Here is a 19,769-nt window from a genome sequence, read left to right on the forward strand (position 1 = left end):
ACAGTTTACAAAAATATTAAACAGCAAAAAAAAAGTCAATCTGGAGGACAGAATATTGTATTTCTTGGACATAAACAATAGTAAATCTGATATTTTTTAGTTAATCTAAATATTTAGTATTACCCTTTATTCTATGTCAGTTATTTTTTGTTTAATTTTAGGGGTTAGGGTTAGGTAGCCTATATTATCATTTTACATTTTGAGTTTAATTTAATTTTTTGAGTGTTGAGGGTAGGGTAGAGAGAGTAGTGTTTAGATTTAGTAGCTAGTTCATCTTTTAATTGATTACCAATTTATGTTATCAATAATTTGATTTTGTAATTATTATATCATACATTTAAATGAAGGAATGACTTTTTGTTAGGGTTTTTTGTTACATTTTGAATTTGGTGGTAATATTATTATTTTTTTTACATAACTTACTTAAACTTTTAGTATATATATCTGAAACGGAGAACTGTTGCAGGGATTAATCATATATTTCGGATTCTGATGTAGAATATTAAATGGATAATAAAAACACTCTTTTCTTTTGTTAACATTTATTCAGCAATGGTCTGGTGACATCAATGTATGCCTAGGTAAATTGAGGGAAATGGTGCATATCAATGAAAACAAAGTCTGATCATGCAGTAAATACAAGCCTCTTACTGGTTTTTAAGAAAGGCATTGTGAAGAGAAACTTGAAGTTGCTACCAAACTTTAGGCCTAGATAGTGTATATTTATGTTAGCCTAGAAATCTAGCTGCACCCTAGCGGCAGCAAATACATTTTAATGATATAGTCTGGCTTGTCAGGCTATATTTATGTATTATGTCTTTAAATTACTCAATGTATCTACTTTTTTTATGTATGTATATTTCAAGTAACTAAATTGTGTTAAGGTATTACATGAGAAAAAGTTGAAGTCTTGAAATATTCCACTAAAACTTGGATTAAGTTTGCTGTTTAAACATCAGGCTTTTATTGTGAAGGCAGTCAGATCCACTTCCGCCCGTTGCTACGCGGCCCTTGACGACCGGACCGCAGCTCTGTCCGTCTTCCTGGTTTTATCGGCGTGAAGTCGTTGTTCTGTGTGTTTTTGCTAAACACAGTCAACAAAAAAAACCTGGACGAGGTCTAATCTCCTTTTTTATGGAGACATGAGTTCATAACGAGAAGTTTTTTCATCCAAACCGTCGATAAATAAAAAATAAATCTGATGTTCTGGGACTTCAACTGCAGCAGCGGCGGCGGCTCCGTTTTTCATTCACTTCATCTTCTTCATCCTGAGGATTAAAAACATCAACGGTCACGACAACAACACCAACCGTCCAACATGAGACCGGAGCTCGTGGCTTTAACGTCTTTATTTACCGTTTTTACCGTTTTTACCGGGTTCACCGGAGCAGCCCGCTCTCCGCCCGCCGACAAGGAGCCGCCGGAGCTCGGTGAGTTTCTGAGTGAAGCTCCGCTGGCTGCTCGGAGTTTATAAACTTTAAAACTAACAAGTTCAGTTCAAAACAACGAGTCTGAGCCTAGTTTCATTTCAGTGGGGGAAATATGGAGGATAAACACTCACAACACTGGAAACAAATACTTTAAGTAAGTCAAATAAGTTTTAGAGCTTAAAAAAAATAAATCTCAGTGTTGTTATATTAGATGGTTAATCATAATTTTGTCAATATGCGTCATAATCATGGTTAATTAGTACTTAACTATACCTTATATCACATAAAATGAATAACAGATTAGGAATATTGTTATATATTATATTATACAGAAATTGACAAAAATCAACTTTAAACCTGCCTTAAAAAGTTAAATATCTCATAATTTTGCGATTGTGTGTCATAATCATGGTTAAAAACTACTTAGTTACACCTCATATCACATAAAATGAAGAATAGATATAAGAATATATATAATATTAGTTATAATATATATTATATCATACAGAAGTAGACAAAAATCAACTTTAAACCTGCCTTAATAAGTTATATCTCAGTTTTAGAACTATTAAATCTCAGTTTTACTCATATTAGTTGTAGTTTTGATGATTGTTAATCATAATTATGTGATTATGTGTCATAATCACGGTTAATAACTTCATAGTTCCTCCTCAATCACATAAAATGAAGAATAACTGTAAGAATATATATTATATTCTAAATAAATCACAATAAAACTGTGATAAATGACAAATTTACTTTTGAATTTGATTCATAACAGTTTAGACTTTTATGTCAGTTGTTTTCTTTTCCTGATGGAAAATGATCAACAGATGGAAAACACACTGTTGTGTGTCATAGGAAACATGGAGCTGAAACTACAAGACTCCTAATCAATATTTAATGCTGTTAGACAAACAGTGAGATTAAAAACAGTGAAAAGAGGAATTAAACCAATATAAGTTGTTAATTATTAACAGATTTCCACATTAATATCTTTATATACAAACGGTTCCAGCTTTGACTTCATTCATAAAAACCAGGAGCAGAGACGGACACACTCACTGTCGACTTTATGACTTTATAATTGTTTAATGTGACTCTGAGTTTATCTAACGAGTTCTTTCAGCATCATAAACATGAAGCGTTTCCTCCTCAGCCTCCCTCAGGTCGATGCTGGACGACTTCGACGTGCTGCCTCTCTCCAGTCTGCAGACTCACTCCGTCCGCCGCCGCGACGTCCAAACCCAGACTCACGTGGAGAAGACGCTCAGCTTCAACGCCCTGCAGAGGTCAGCACTTCATACATAAAATCCCCTCTGTAAAAACTTCTGACTCTAGTAGCTTTATCCATCCTTTATCCAAACGCTTTCATGGACAAGTTGTGACCTCCACATTCACCACGCTATGAGATAATAACAGAACGTTACCAGACAGAGTTGTTTTAGAGGCAAATTCATGCAAAACCGCTGATGCGCGTTGCCTTCAGGGACAGTTTTTCATCAAGCAGTCTCTGTATTTCCCTCTAAAACAACTCTGTCTGGTAACGTTGTGTTATTATCTCATAGCGTGGTGAATGTGCAGGTCACAACTTGTCCACCAGAGCGTTGTGGAGTTGTTGGATTGTGTATTTGATGAGTTTGATGAGGGAAACCAAGAAATCCCATGAGCCTCCGTAGCGTAGCTCTGAGCAGCTCACGGCTCTGCTCCGCCGTTCTAAAAATAGCTTGCACCGACAATTAAAGGTAACAAACCTACTGCTATGACTATAGGGATTATAGCAATGGGCCAGTTTGCCAAAATATTGAACTATCCCTCTAAGATTTCTGTTCTGGATGGAAATGTATGCAAATTAGCGCATATTTAATTAGATATAGCCTCATTTACATATTTAAACATAAAATTTGACAAAACTTGTAATGCAGAAAATATTTGTGATGCTTCTTGTGCCTCCTGCCTGAACAGACAGTTCAGACTGTACCTGAGGACCAACGACGAGCTGTTCACCGAGGATTTCAGAGCCGTGGTCGTGGACGAGGACGGTCGTCAGCACAGCTACCCCGTCAACAGACACAACTACTTCACCGGACACGTCATCGGTGAGACGGAGACAGATGTAATGAGGCTCCTGATTATGAACCATTGATTATTAATAACACATTTCTTCATGGATCTTATTCCTCTGAGTCACAGAGCACCACTGTTTTTAAAAAAACACACACGAGTGACTCAGCGTGTTGCACCGAGCGACACGTTCCTTCATCGGCTCAAACACACACACCCTGTAGTTTATTTTTACCCGCACACACCGTCCTACTGCCACGAATACTCACTACAGCATCAAATGTGGATTAATCCGCCACTGAAAATAGTCCCCAACGAAAGCCAAGTTATTGTGCAGACAGGAAGTGGTGGACCAGGCCTCGGTGGCGTCGGTGGCCTTGAAACCGAGAGAGGGAAGTTAGAAAGTGTCGGTTCAAAGTTGCGATTCATTGACAACAATACAAAATCTTGAACTGTTTATTTTTTTTATTTCTTCCAGGGGAGGAACACTCTCGAGTTCAGGCTCACATCGACGACCACGAGTTCTCGGCTCACATCCTGACGGACGAGGCCGAGTACAACGTGGAGGTGAAGTCAGGACGCCGTCTGGTGTTTTAACCACAAACAAACAAACAAACAACTAATATGTTATGTTTCCCATCTCTCCTCTGTGCTCAGCCTCTGTGGAGGTTCACGTCGGCGCCCCCCGATGGTCGTCTGCTGATCTACCGCTCCGACGACATCAGGAACCTGAGCCGACTGCACCAGCCGTCGGTCTGCGGCTACATGACCTCTGACCCCAGACACCTCCTCCCCGACGGCGCGAGGACGGCGGCGGCGATGGAGGAGCAGGACGACGGCGGTCAGTGGAACAGCGGAGGAAGGATTGTGATTGTTTAGACCAGGGGTTCTCAACTAGTCTCACTCTGGGCTCCACATTTTCCCACGGTCATTAAGTCAGGACCCACTTTTATAGGATTCAAACCAAGATTTTTTTTATTTTTTAAAGCCTTTAAAAACTCATTTTGCTCTTTATTGAGAAAAGTGCATTTCAGAGCACATGAATGAAACTTAGGAGGACCATGACAACGGAAGTGAATAAAAAAATATCAAACTGCACAAAATAGAGACCAACAAAATGATATATTTGACTTCTAATGCATCTCTGCATTCAGAGCATATTCAAAAAAAGTGAATAAATATCAAATTGCACAAAAGAAAGACCCACAAAACAAAACAAGATTCACTGCATTCAGGCCTCATTAATAAGAAACTGAAGAGGACCATTACAACTGCATGTGTTCATGTGACGCGTGCCTTTCAATATAAGTTATTTTTCAAAATAAAAGACATGTCCAACATCAGATGTGCATTAAATATTATTTACTTTTTTGACCAGCTGTCCGCGACCCATCCAGAACGGGTCCGCGACCCACTTTTGGGTCCCGACCCACCAGTTGAGAACCACTGATTTAGACGACTTCATGTCCAGAGTTTGAGTCACATCAGGAGTTTGTTTACAGTAGATTTCAGGTTTCAGACTGAGGTGAGCTGCAGATCAGTAAACCGACGCTGCTGCGATGCACTGAAGAAGAAGCAGTCGGGCGTGGTGATGATTCACTTCACTTCCTGTGGCTGCTTCCTCATAAAAAAATACATAAAAAAACCAGTGTGATTCATCGTCAAAGCTTTGAAATTTAAAAAAGATGTTAGAGTGAGAAATAGCGTTCATTCTGAAAAAAACAACACTTTTTTTATGAGAAAAAGCTTTTATTGTGGAGAAAAAGGAGCTTTAATTTGTTAAAGAGTTTGAAGTGGGGGGAAAAAAGTATTTAATCTGAAAAAAAAGCAAGAAAGAAAAGTGGGAACAAAAGAGCACAAAACATTTCAAGGTGAAAAAATAGTATTTAATCTTAGTTAGATGAGCTTTTTGGGTGAAAATGATTGAAATGAAAGAAAAGGAGCTTTTAATTTGGAAAAAAAAGTAGCTGTTAAAGTGAAGTTTTTACTGTTAAAAAAAAAAAAAAAAGGATTTTATGTGAAAAAACAAAGTTCAACCTGCAGGATGTGATGGGTTCACATTAACATCATTTATCCTCCATAACTACAATAAAAACAAATCTTTTCTCCTCAATTAACGAGAATAAATTGTGACAATAAGGTGATAACAAACTAAAAACGATACACATGAATTGAATTAACATGAATTAAAGTGAATATAAAACTATAAACTTTCTCCTCTCTCAGACTTTGTGTCCCGGGGGAAACGTCAGGTCCACGACCACAGGAAGAACACATGTCCTCTGCTGCTGGTGGCCGACCACCGCTTCTTCAAGCACATGGGCCGCGAGGAGGAGAGCACCACGCTCAACTACCTGGTCAGACATTCAGCCGTCACCACGTCGCCTCCTCCTCCTCCTCCCTGAGAGATCGATAACGACTCCTCTGTGTTTTCAGATCGAGCTGATCGACCGCGTGGACGACATCTACAGGAACACGTCCTGGGACGACGAGTTCATCGGTTACGGAGTTCAGATCCAGCAGGTGAGACGACGTGGACCAGACACTGAAACTCACATTAAAACAACTTTTACATTTACTAATTAAAACTGACAGTAAGGCATCGTTTAGTTGCACAAAAGGTATAAAAAGCATGAGCTTCAGCCTACAGCTTTTTGATCAGCATCATCCCTCATTGTATTTTGTTTATATTGAGAGTAAATCTCAATTGTTTTTTTGTTTTTTTTGTTTTTCTTTTTTTGTTACCTTAGATTATTACCGGTATATTTTATTATATTGAAAAATCAATCCAAAATCACCACAACAAACAAGTACACAAGCCAAACATAAAACAAACACAGAACCGAAACAGGTAACAAACAAACAAGCAAACAAGCACAAGAGGAAAAAAAAATCTTACTTGTTGAAGAGGGGATTAAATGCTAATCGAATAAACTAAACTAAACAGAAAAGAAAACTGAAAACTAACATCATGAGCCCATTAAATACAGTTTGAACTCACTACAAGACAAAATTTGGGTAACACTTTATAATAAGTCCACACTATTAAACATTAGTTGAGCTTTAAATACTGAATTCATCATTTATAACACATGAATACTCATTAATATGTATCTTATAAACAGTAAAAATGTTTTACTCATCATTGATAAGAACTAACTGTGTTTATAAACTACATACTAATGAGTATTCATGCGTTATAGATGAAGAATTCAGTATTTATTAATGCTTAATAGTGTGGACTTGTTATAAAGTGTTACCTTTGAAGTGGCAGCCTCTTGTGGTAAAAATGAATATTACAAAAACACCAGTTTCTTTCTGTATAAAACCAAACCGAGCTGCTGTAACGTGACCGTGTCTCCTGTCAGATCATCATAGAGAAAAGTCCGACTCCCGTCGCTCCAGGAAAGAGTCACTTCAACATGCAGGGAAGTCCGGAGCGAGGCAGAGAAGGCGTCTGGGACGTCAAGAAGCTGCTGGAGGTAAAAACTGAACCACCGACCTGAACACTGAGCACGATGATCATTGATATAAATTCAGATTTGAAACCTGAACGCTAGGGGTGGGAGAAAAAATCGATTCACATACATATCGCGATATCTTTTTTGACGATTTTTAAATCGATTTTATTTTTCCAAAATCGATTTTTTTAAATATTGTGCAATGTGCATTTGTTAGCCTTTTTTTTTACATACAGAGAGTACAGGTTTTGAAAAGGGTTTAAGTTCACTTTATAATGGAGTATGTTAATTTATAGGCTCCTACAGTGTTTGTGTGCAGATAAATGTTAAAAATGCTAAAGACTAAAAATCGAGAGAATCGGCAATATCGTAGAATCGCAATTTAAATCGAATCGCCATCCAAAAAAATCGTAGAAGAATCGAATCGGGAGAAAAGCATATCGTCCCAGCCCTACTGAACGCTGTCTCTGTGGGTCCGTCCTCCTGCAGCAGTTCAGCGTGGACATCGCAGAGAAGGCGTCCAACGTCTGCCTGGCTCACCTCTTCACCTACCAGGACTTTGACGAGGGCACGCTGGGGCTGGCCTACGTCGCCCCGTCCAAACCCGACATCCCCGGAGGCCTCTGCTCCAAAGGTAGAGTCACCGCCACCAGAGTTAAAGCCTTTAACATTACACGGTCTGAATGGTTTTGATGGAAAATATTCGCCGCCAAATATTTCGATGCAAATATATCACAGACACGACAATTATAAACCAAAGTTTCACATCGGGTGGTTATTTGCTTCCAGATCCTGCCTTAAAACTGTACAACACACACCTACTCATTGATTAAGCCTCATGTACTCAACACCAGTTTGTTTACATTAGCCAAACCTGCTGAGTCACTATCCATGTTTCCATCCACACGTTTTTATTCGCATTAAGCATTATCGAATTTAAAACTCCTTAATGTTTGATCGAATGTCGTGAATATCGATAAATCACATCGGATTTTCTCTTGATCAATACAAAGTTTATGCGAGAACTGCCGATGGAAACAGGTCTGTCGGATGTCAGATGTGAGTTGCGATCGTGTTTAATGTCAATTCCGCTTTGTATTAATTCCCAGCTGTTCAAAGACACGGCGGGAGTGAGATGCAGGTGAACAGGCGCTGCCGTTCACAAACCACCGGTGAGAGGTCCCTCCAGTGTCTGTAGTATTTAACACATAGTGCATCTGCATCAAAACCGTGTTTACACACCACTGTCTTCTGATAACAGGCATGTCGCATTACTTGTGCAATACCGTATTTACCAACTTAACCTGGCTGCCAGACCTCGGATAATCGGTTAACAATGAATGATGAATGATGGACGTCCTTCTGTTTTATGATTTAGTAAGAAAACAATTTGATACACTAATATGATCGACGTCATTATTACGCACGGCTTTTTATTCAATTTAAAGTTCTTAGATGGAAACGCACTTGAGCCGGCATTATTCAAATTAATGTTTTTATTGATCTCCAGATAATTTGATCGACAAGTGGGTGGAAACATGGTCACTGTCGTCTTGTTACCAACTGTACGACTTCCAACACAGCAGCTCACTGTCTCATCACTGTCCTGACCGCCGAGCTGCACATTTGTTACGTTCGTGTCCCTTTGTCCAACAAGACAGGCTAGTGAGAGACACAGGTTGTTGATATTGTTGTCATGGCAGGGTATCTGCGGGGTCTTGAAAAGTATTAAAAGGTAATAAATCAATTTTGGGAAAGTTAAGACCCTTAAAAAGTATTAAAAAGTCTTTTCACGACTTTATAAAGTCTTACATTTTGAAGGGATCCGAGTAGTGAAATGGCACTTGGATGCCGGCCAAGTCGAGCGAGTACTCGAGTACTCGGATATCGGCTACAGCCCTACTAGAAACAAAATCAAACGAGCTGAGGCACATGTCATGACTGTCGTGATTGTAGTTTTTGTTTTTGGGAGTTGAGCAATATTTCTTTTTTGATAGACTTTTCTTTTGATTTATTATCCCAGCCTATTTTGAATTCTGTTGTAAGTGGTCTACCTTCTTAATCACAAACTAAAACTGTCAAGTTAAAAGTGTCATTGATGTGAATGGTTACAGCTTGAAGTGGCGGTGAGGTATTAAAAAATATTGATAAGGTCTTGAAAAAGTCTTAAAAAGGTATTTAAATTAACTTCAAGATTCCTGTATATACCCTGCATGGTGTTGTGACGTAACTCCTTTCCATGCGACATGATTGGCTGATGCGTTTGTTCGCAGGGAGAAAGCTCAGAAAAATCGACCTCACTCGTATTTTCACTGCGTAACATTCACGTCCTGTGATGAAAGGACTTGTTGGTTGCTGGTGACTAATCACAGCCTGTTGTTGTTGTTAAAGGGATAGTTCAACATTTTGGCAAACTGCCCCATTGCCATAATCGCTATAGTCATAGCAGTAGGTTCGTTACCTTTAATTGTCGGTGCAAGCTATTTTTAGAACGGCGGAGCAGAGCGGCGAGCTGCTCAGAGCTATGCTATGGAGACTAAGGGAATTTCTTGGTTTCCCTCATCAAACTCATCAAATACACAATCCAACAACTCCAAAACGCTGTCGTGGACAAGTTGTGACCTGCACATTCACCACGCTATGAGATAATAACAGAACGTTACCAGACGGAGCCGTTTTAGAGGTAAATTCATGCAAAACCGCTGATGCGCGTTGCGTTCAGGGACAGTTTTTCAGCAAGCAGACTCTGTATTTACCTTGAAAACGGCTCCGTTTCATAACGTTGTGTTATTATCTCATAGCGTGGTGAATGTGCAGGTCACAACTTGTCCACAAAAGCATTTTGGAGTTTTGGGATTGTGTATTTGATGAGTTTGATGAGGGAAACCAAGAAATTCCTTTAGCCTCCATAGCGTAGCTCTGAGCAGCTCATGGCTCTGCTCCTCCGTTCTAAAAATAGCTTGCACCGACAATTAAAGGTAACGAACCTACTGCTATGACTATAGCGATTATGGCAATGGGCCAGTTTGCCAAAATGTTGAACTATCCCTTTAATGTTGTTGTTGTGTCTCCGCAGCGTGTCCGTCATCCACAAACGAACAGAGAACAATCTTCCTCAACACGGGTCTGACCAGCACTAAGAATTATGGGAAAACCATCCTGACCAAGGTGAGTGTTTGTTTTATGAGCTGATCGACGGATGATGACGATGATGTTGTGACTCCTCCAGCAACAGTTTGTCGTCGTCTCCGCAGGAAGCCGACCTGGTCACCACCCACGAGCTCGGACACAACTTCGGAGCGGAGCACGACCCCGACAACATCCCGTACTGCGCCCCCCGAGAGGACCAGGGCGGGAAGTACGTCATGTACCCCATCGCCGTGAGCGGAGACCACGTCAACAACAAGGTGACGACCCCCCCCGACCTTCATCTTTACTGCACATTCACACCAAAGGGTTTATCCAGGGTATCCGCGGGGTCTTGAAAAGTATTAAAAGGTGATAAATCAATTTTGGGAAAAGTAAGACCCTTAAAAAGTATTAAAAGGTCTTTTCATGACTTTATAAAGTCTTAAATTTTGAAGGTATTTTTTCTGAATAGCTGTCCAAGAGTTTGAGTCCTAAAAAACATTGTGAAAGTGTGTGAATTTATTCATTTTATTAAAAAACAAAGATAAACCGGTTCATAAAAAAGAAAAGAAGATTGTTGTTTTTGTTTTTTGAGAGTGGAGCAATGTTTTTTTTTGATAAACTTTGCCTTTGATCTATTATCCTAACCTATTTTGAATTCTAGTCTTTATCACAAACTAAAACTGTTAACTTAAGTGATGTGAATGGTTACAGCTTGAAGTGGCGGTGAGGTGTTGAAAAATATTGAGAAGGTCTTGAAAAAGTCTTAAAAAGGTATTAAAATTAACTTCAAGGTTCCTGTATAAACCCTGTTATAGACGCCTCTCTGCTGTGAGAATCCTGGTCTGCGATTGGCTGCTGCTTCGGTGGCGACACTGTTCATTTGCATGAAGTTGAGCTTCTCTCAATTTCTGAAATTGACGCTCTGGACGCAGCTCAACGATTCAACGACTCACTGCCTATGACGCTCATGGCGTTTTTGGAGTGAGCACACAGTTACAACACAGCGTGATGTGTTCAGGTGCATAAGAAAACATCGGAATACATGAGAGAATAATCGTCAGATTGATTAATAATGGAAATAATTGTTTGATAGAGCTTGAATATTTAGATTTTTTTTATAATTTCATATGATTTTTAAAGCAGAAGTAAGTGATCCGGTCGTTTTCACTAATGCTGCGTTCCAGGCCGGCTTTTGAAATCGTAAATTACAGCTTCAAGTCACGACTTACGACTTTGTAGCGTTCCAGGCAACCCACTCGTGTTTTTCCAACCTGTTTTACCGGTGAAAGTCACTATAACGGCCACTCGTAACTTCCGACCGGTGAACTCGTACCAGATCGAACTGGTACGACTTCACGGTCGGAAAAATACGAGTTTCCTTGAACGCACCATAACAGTCCTCGTCCCTACGTCGCCACATTCACGGCGTTCCTTGGCTGCACACACAGCCCTGCATGCCGTTCTCTCTCCTCATTGGATAAAAACTGTAGGATACGATAAATGTTTTCTCCTCGGCTCAGAGCAGAGCAGAGTGACTGACAGACCCGTGTTTCAGTCCAAACACTCTATGTAAGTGATTGCTGTCGGAAGATATAACTATTTAAGACTTATATTAACACAAATATATCACTTACTTCTGCTTTAAATAATAAAGTAAGAATCAGGCTGATGTTTTCAGTCGAGGGGAACACCATAACAAAAACCTTCTAATTTGTCAAGTCTGTAGATTAAAATGCAGCTGTGCCATAAAAATAAAAAGAAGAAGAAGGAAAAAAGAGCTATAATTATGATATTTTTTTATTAAATAATGATTTTTTTTACACATATTTCTACCCGTATAAAAATCCTTCTTTACTCTAAGGCCAAACACTCACTCTGATGACTCTGTTCTCCCGTGCGTCCAGCTTTTCTCCAACTGCAGTAAACGCTCCATCGTGAAGCGCCTGAGGTCGAAGGCGCCGTCCTGCTTCAAGGAGAGAAACATCAACGTGTGCGGGAACTCCCGCGTGGAGCAGGGCGAGGAGTGCGACCCCGGCCTCCTGCACATCAACTCCGACCCCTGCTGCACCGCCAACTGCAGGCTGGTGCCGGGAGTTCAGTGCAGGTCAGAGGGAAACAAAACCAATCAAATCAATTGAATCCAAACCCGATCAGTTATTGCAACAGTTGTAATATTTCTCATCGTCTTGTGTTTGCGTTCAGTGACAGGAACAGTGCGTGCTGCAAAAACTGCATGTTCGAGGCCGTGGGTGAAGTCTGTCAGGAACCCATCGATGCCACCTGCAAGGGACACTCCTACTGCACAGGTGAACACACACACACACACACAAAAGGTCAAAGGTCACAGGTTCTGTCTTCACAACTAGAGTACTGGAAAAGAGAGTAACGACACCACCATTGACTCCCGTGGTAAGGGTTTTGCGCCCCGAGTGGCAGGATATGGGTATTGCAAAAGTGCCCAGAAAACTCATTCACTCCAATGTATGTGTGTTGCCCACTTGCTTGTAAATTGATGAAAACGGCCGTGTTTTTGTTTTTCATATCAAATTATACTTATAATTTGTTTATTACAAAATGTAGATTGAAACATTCATGTAGACAACTGTTGTTTTTTACTCTTTTATCTGTAAAGGATCCTCAATGATGCTATTAACGTGGGTGATCTATAAATGTCCTTAAATTATTGAAAATACCACACTTGCTCATTCACCAACAATGCAGAGATGTCAGTTCTTGGGCGCTTTTGCAATACCCATATTCCGCCATCAGGAGGCGCTTCCATTGGACCAATGCGTGTCGTTACTCGCTTTTCCAGTGCTCTATTCACAGTGGGTCTCATTCATGAAACGTGAGTAAATCTGTGTGTAGATTTGCACATAAAAGCTCACTCTACTAAAACTCTACTCCGGATTCATGAACGGTGCAGGAAACTCAGATTTGATCGTAAACACGTGTGTAAGTTCATGAATGCCAACCCATCGTAAACTAACAACACGCCCCCAGTGATCAGCAATTAGCATTGATCTCCATACATGAATAGCCATATAAGGAGATCCTGACCACCATATTAGGAGGTAGGTGCAACCTGTTCACCTGCGGCCATGACGCAAACGAGGAAAGAGGGAGAGAGAGAAAAAAAGAGAGATCACGGATCGAAGTCATTTTGGGTGAAGTGGAGTCCAGAAAAAATATGTAATTCTCTTCTGTTAGTAGTGGTGTGACTGGGACAGGTCAAAGGCGTGGAGGGAAGAAACAGATTTAGTGAATTAAGTATCCTTGGTTTATTAAAGAACCGTTTAAGAAGTAAAGCCAGAATAGTTCGATATGAAACTTTAAAAAAAACAAAAAAAAACACACAACTACAGAGCTACAGCAGCGACGGGAGGAGGAGGCTCTTCACAGCCTCAGCTGTAGAGGAGCATGGTTGTATCAACACATGAAGTTATAGGCAGGTTATATTGTTACAGAAGCACCAGCCGTCTGTCACAGCTCCATCCAAACCGGTGCCGACTGCGCTGCTGCGCAGGGTGAAGTGTGCGCCCACCGAGCGTATTGTAGCAACACAAATACGTTTTTTTTCCGGTTTTATATCATATTATTATCATCATAAGATGGAGCCTTGACGTGTTTGTGCGTGTCTGATCCTTAAAACGTCTCTCTCTTCAAATATTTCTAATTGTTTGTCATGTTTAAATTACGTGTTTCAAAGGCGTCGGCGTATTTTGAACATGAGAGAGAGTATAATACGGATTAAAATTGTAATTTTCAACAGTGACAAGCAGTATTTATTTGCATTCCTACATTTACACAAGTGCTACACACAGTCCGGAGCAGGTGTAGATTTTGTGAGTAGCTACGAAAAAATCAGCACTACTAAAAGATTGATGAATGCGGAAATCCACGTAAATTTGCGCTGCTCAGGGTTTACACACAAATCCGTGCTGCTCACGTTTCATGAATGAGACCCAGTGTGTGTGTGTGTTGTTATGTGTGTTGTGACAGGAAACAGCAGCGAGTGTCCTCCTCCTGAAAACGCTCCCGATAAGACGGCGTGTCTGGACAGCGGCGAGTGTCTGGACGGGGAGTGCGTTCCTTTCTGTCAGGCCGTCCTGAAGCTGCAGCCCTGCGCCTGCAACGGTAACGACCACACCGGCGTGAGACCAAGGTGGTGGTGGTGATGATGATGATGATGATGATGATGATGATGCATCCGTCTCAGTCTTGTATCTGTTCCCTCTCGTCTCTATAGAAACCAACGCGTCGTGCAGAGTCTGCTGCCGGAGCACCAGCGGCATCTGCGCCCCCTACCAGGACAAGACGGGCAACTTCCTGTTCCTGCGTAAAGGGAAACCCTGCACCGTGGGCTTCTGTGACGGAGCGGTGAGTGGAAACACACACACACACACACATAAGGCAGCTTTAAAACACATTCAGTATGCTTATACAACAGTTGTGTGTAGTTTACTATCTACACCACGTACTTACTTCTGTAGGGCACAAATTTTGACAGTAAGTTTTGTCTCAAATCGAATACTGTCGTTGTGCACTTACTGGAACTAACGATTGCAACAGTTTCCGACGTCTTTGTCTTTTTTGGACGCCATTGTTGCCTGTCAACACATCTACCGGCTCGTTTTGTTTGTAATTTCAATTAGCAATAATGAACGCCTGTTTAATGCGATGCGGGGATTACGCCGCGAGAGCACCATCCGGGTTCTTACAGTACACTGCGTTTTGACAAACTGGCCAAGTGAGATGCGCTTGCATACTCAAAATAGTTAGTGGAGGTATGGAAGTATTCGTATTGAGACACAGCAATGACCTTAATCCGTCTATCACTGGACGACTAAAGTTCATGTAAACGTGTTAGTCCGACTTCTCCAGATAATGTGATTGTAAACTGATTTTCTTCTGCATGTAAACGCCTTCATCTGACTGAAACTGGACATGTGCGCATGTGTCACAACAGTAGGAGGAGCTAGTGAGGTGGTGTGAGAACAACAACAACCTCATACTCAACATCTCAAAAACTAAGGAGCTGGTTGTTGATTTTAGAAAGAAGGCCACTCCCCTCCTCCCTCTCTCCATCAATGGAGAAGAAGTGGAGAGAGGGTCACTTCCTTTAAGTTCCTCGGGACCACAATCCATCAATCCCTTTCATGGGAGCTCAACACCAGTCTCATAATTAACAAGCGCCACCAGCGACTCTACTTCCTGCGGCAGCTCAAGAAATTTAGGGTTAGTCGACCAGCTATGACCCACTTCTATAGGTCTACCATTGAAAGCATACTCACCTTCTCCATGCTGCTCTGGTACGGTCACACAACCGCACAGGATAAAACCCGGCTAGAGAGAGTAGTGCGCCGAGCTTCCAAGATCATCGGTTGCAGTAGACTTCCCTCACTTACATCACTTTACTCAACTAGACTCATCAGAAAGGCCAATAAAATTATAGCAGATCACTCTCACCTAGCACACTACCTCTTTAATCTCCTCCCATCAGGCAGGAGATACAGAAGTATCAAATGTAGAACATCTCGTTTTAGAGACAGCACCTACCTCCAAGCCATCATACATTTGAATTTGCACTGATCACTTGCACTTTCTCCTCGCACTGGCACTTATGCTGAATGTGACGCTGCTGGGTATTGTCCTCCCCGTACATTGCATTGTACGGCATTGTGTGTATTATTTATTGTGGTGTATGTGGTGGGAGTACTGTATTGTTTTTCTGTGAGAGCAAAAACCAAGACACATTCCTATCAACTCGATTTTACTTGTTGGCATGGCAATAAACTCTTTGAATCTGAATCTGAGTAGAGACGGCACTAAGATGCAGCCAAAACCAGAGCAAAAAAACAGTTCAGTTCATTTCACAATAAACAACACAGTACAACCAGCGACAGGATGAGGCCCGACACGACTCAAGTCTTTTGTACATATTTTTACCCGGCGCATCCAGCCAGGAACGCTAGTTGAGAACTCTTAGTTATTTACATCCAGTTATTTACTAGGTGACAGAAAAAAGGGAAAGATGGCTGTATTAACCTGCTGGAACAACGCATCTCACCACCTAGTGTTGAGGAGGAGGACAAGTTTCCATCAACTATTCGATTTCCCCAGTTGGGAAATCAGACGAGAGGCTAAACTAGCTGTGCATGTAAACACATTGGGTCTCATTCATGAAACGTGAGCAGCACGGATTTGTGTGTAAACCCTGAGCAGCGCAAATTTACGTGGATTTCCGCATTCATCAATCTTTTAGTAGTGCTGATTTTTTCGTAGCTACTCACAAAATCTACACCTGCTCCGGACTGTGTGTAGCGCTTGTGTAAATGTAGGAATGCAAATAAATACTGCTTGTCACTGTTGAAAATTACAATTTTAATCCGTATTATACTCTCTCTCATGTTCAAAATACGCCGACGCCTTTGAAACACGTAATTTAAACATGACAAACAATTACAAATATTTGGAGAGAGAGACGTTTTAGGGATCGGACACGCACAAACCCGTCAAGGCTCCATCTAATGATGATAATAATCTGATATAAAACCGGAAAAAAAACGTATTTGTGTTGCTACAATACGCTCGGTGGGCGCACACTTCACCCTGCGCAGCAGCGCAGTCGGCACCGGTTTGGATGGAGCTGTGACAGACGGCTGGTGCTTCTGTAACAATATAACCTGCCTATAACTTCATGTGTTGATACAACCATGCTCCTCTACAGCTGAGGCTGTGAAGAGCCTCCTCCTCCCGTCGCTGCTGTAGCTCTGTAGTTGTGTGTTTTTTTTGTTTTTTTTTTTAAGTTTCATATCGAACTATTCTGGCTTTACTTCTTAAACGGTTCTTTAATAAACCAAGGACACTTAATTCACTAAATCTGTTTCTTCCCTCCAGCCTTTGACCTGTCCCAGTCACACCACTACTAACAGAAGAGAATTACATATTTTTTCTGGACTCCACTTCACCCAAAATGACTTCGATCCGTGATCTCTCTTTTTTTCTCTCTCTCCCTCTTTCCTCGTTTGCGTCATGGCCGCAGGTGAACAGGTTGCACCTACCTCCTAATATGGTGGTCAGGATCTCCTTATATGGCTATTCATGTATGGAGATCTATGCTAATTGCTGATCACTGGGGGCGTGTTGTTAGTTTACGATGGGTTGGCATTCATGAAGTTACACACGTGTTTACGATCAAATCTGAGTTTCCTGCACCGTTCATGAATCCGGAGTAGAGTTTTAGTAGAGTGAGCTTTTATGTGCAAATCTACACACAGATTTACTCACGTTTCATGAATGAGACCCACTGAGTGAAGACGAGCAGGATGTGTCAATGTGTGTGTGTGTGTGTGTGTGTCTCCTGCAGGGGAAGTGCATGAAGCAGGTGCAGGACGTGGTGGAGCGTCTGTGGGACTTCATCGACAAACTGGACATCAACACGTTTGGGAAGTTTCTGGCCGACAACATCGTGGGGTCGGTGGTGGCGTTCTCTCTGCTCTTCTGGGTTCCTATCAGCATCCTGGTCCACTGTGTGGTGAGTCGCTCCGTTCTGTCTCTGTCAGGAACTAAACTAAACTACACTCAGTCACACTGTCTGACTGACGCGTTACAGAGACGTATTAGAACTGTATTTTCATGAGTATTAAGGGATTAAGGTGCTACAGCCAGAATCTGAAGATGATAAAGTCTTTCCTGTCTTTAGATCAGGTGGACAGTCATTTAAATATATATTTTATAAGATGTGCAGAGATTAGTTTAGTTTACTCTTGTCTTTTGTCTTTTCTTCTGTGAACAACCTCCTTCAGGATTAATAAAGTTTCTTCTTTATCTTCTTCTCTCAGGACAAGAAGCTGGATAAACAATACGAGCAAACCACAAAGTCTCTGTTCTTCCCCAGTGTGAGTATCTGATTGTGTGTATTTTAGGGATGTCACAATTACTTGTTTTTCACAATTAATGTAATGAAATTGCAGCAAAAGGAGGAAATATGTCTGATACGAATCATTACCTGGGAGAATGGAGGCTCTCTGCCTTCCACCTAGCGTCTCTTGGCTGAAAACCAACCTTGTAAGATCAGAGCCTCCGACCCGGTGTCCCAGCTCTCGTCTCTGCGGCACCGCCACACAAACGTAACCCGTAATCTCTTGTTTATGACAGATAAGACTACACAGATATACACATGGTAACATGGTAGATGATAAATAACGTTATCCACCGCTCCATGGATTGATTTCTCACCGGCTTCGTTGTTGAAAACAAACGCACATGGAGGAGAGGAGGGTTAGAGACACAGAGAGTTCATCTTTAACCATCAAACTAGGGATGTCACGATTACTTATTGTCACAATTAATCGTGGTATTAAACGCCACAATTAATCAATCGTAAAGATTTCTAAATACTGTCACTCTCCAAAAAAGATTGTCGGAACCGTATCGGCAGATGTGGCGCCAAAGTAAAGGTAAATGCACAGAAACTGGTCCATTTACCTCACGTAACATTAAATTGGTAGGAATTTAAATGTCAGTGTGCCATTTGTAATAATAAAATGTAAAAAATTATTAAAATAAACTCAAACATTTGGTATAGATGACAATTAATGACTTCAATATTTCAAATACTTCCTCTGGGGGAGTAATAATTGGTCCTATATTAATAGATACTTAAAATATTTTGTGTATATTATCAATAATGTAGTTATATTTTGACTATATTTGATTTTACACATTCATATAGTGTTGTGAAATTAATTAATGCATAATAATCGTGGTAATCGTACTACCGTGATTATTTATCCAAGAAAATTTATAATCGTGACATCCCTACATCAAACTCAACTGACTCTGACTCTGTTCATTTTCCCAGAATGCCGAGCTCCTGAGCAGCCTGGAGTCCGCGTCCGTCCGGATCTTCAAGCCTCCGACCTTCCCGACCACCAACCTGCGCTTCCAGCCGTCCGGTCCGCAGCAGACCAGCACGCCGCCGGTCTCCGGCTTCGGCTTCGGCCCCGGTCCAGACTCCTGCTGTCATCCTCCTCCTCTTCCTCCTCACCATCCTCCTCCTCCTCCTGCGGTGGCGGCCCCTCCCCCTCCCCCTCCCCCTCCCCCTCCCCCTCCTCCCCCTCTGGACTCCCCCCGCATGGCCACCATCCAGGAGGACCCGAGCTTCGACTCCCACCTGGACGAGGAGGCGCTGCAGGAGGCGTTCGGCCGCCCGGCGCAGCGCTCGGAGCAGCAGCGGCGCTCCTTCGAGGACCTGACGGAGACGAGCGCGGTGAGTCGCAGCGAGAAGGCGCTGATGTTCCGGCTGCAGAGGCAACACCAGATCGACACCAAGGAGACGCAGTGCTGAGGGACGGGACGGGACGGACGGCGCCCGGTTTGTCCCGCTCACGTCCTCCTGTGCTGGTTTCACAAACTTTTACGACTTATTTTTTATTTTCTTAAAGCGGCTCCGTCCTGAAGCCGCCGCACTGACGCTTTGTTGCTGCAGCAGATCTCAGTCTGGTCACATGGAGACACATTCAATCAGAAAAACGTTTTTAATGAATTTAATTACAATCAGAGTTCAACCGATTATCGACCGATATTTCCCTTTTTTTTTTTGATAATCGATATCGGCCGTTTTTTTTCACCGATAACCAATAAAATAAATGTATTTTTAAACGCATAAACGCACTCC

At 41.6% G+C, this 19,769-nt stretch overlaps 1 protein-coding gene across 1 annotated transcript; it reads left to right on the top strand.

Annotated features, from left to right (window-relative positions):
• Positions 1–997: 997 nt before the first annotated feature.
• On the top strand, positions 998–19,467 carry LOC146961246 (disintegrin and metalloproteinase domain-containing protein 17-like). Its single transcript, XM_085771033.1, has 19 exons — positions 998–1,430; positions 2,590–2,722; positions 3,396–3,529; positions 3,973–4,061; positions 4,152–4,335; positions 5,721–5,851; positions 5,931–6,017; positions 6,863–6,976; positions 7,445–7,589; positions 10,032–10,123; positions 10,210–10,362; positions 11,992–12,191; positions 12,290–12,393; positions 14,090–14,224; positions 14,337–14,467; positions 17,457–17,624; positions 17,932–17,988; positions 18,954–19,086; positions 19,201–19,467. The coding sequence occupies exons 1-19, from the start codon at positions 1,319–1,321 to the stop codon at positions 19,437–19,439; spliced, it is 2,541 nt and encodes an 846-aa protein (XP_085627159.1). The 5' UTR covers positions 998–1,318; the 3' UTR covers positions 19,440–19,467.
• The last annotated feature ends 302 nt before the right edge of the window (positions 19,468–19,769 follow it).

The sequence above is a fragment of the Trachurus japonicus genome, chromosome 24, assembly GCF_045865225.1.
Source record: "Trachurus japonicus isolate A0001 chromosome 24, Traja_1.0".
Taxonomy (NCBI): domain Eukaryota; kingdom Metazoa; phylum Chordata; class Actinopteri; order Carangiformes; family Carangidae; genus Trachurus; species Trachurus japonicus.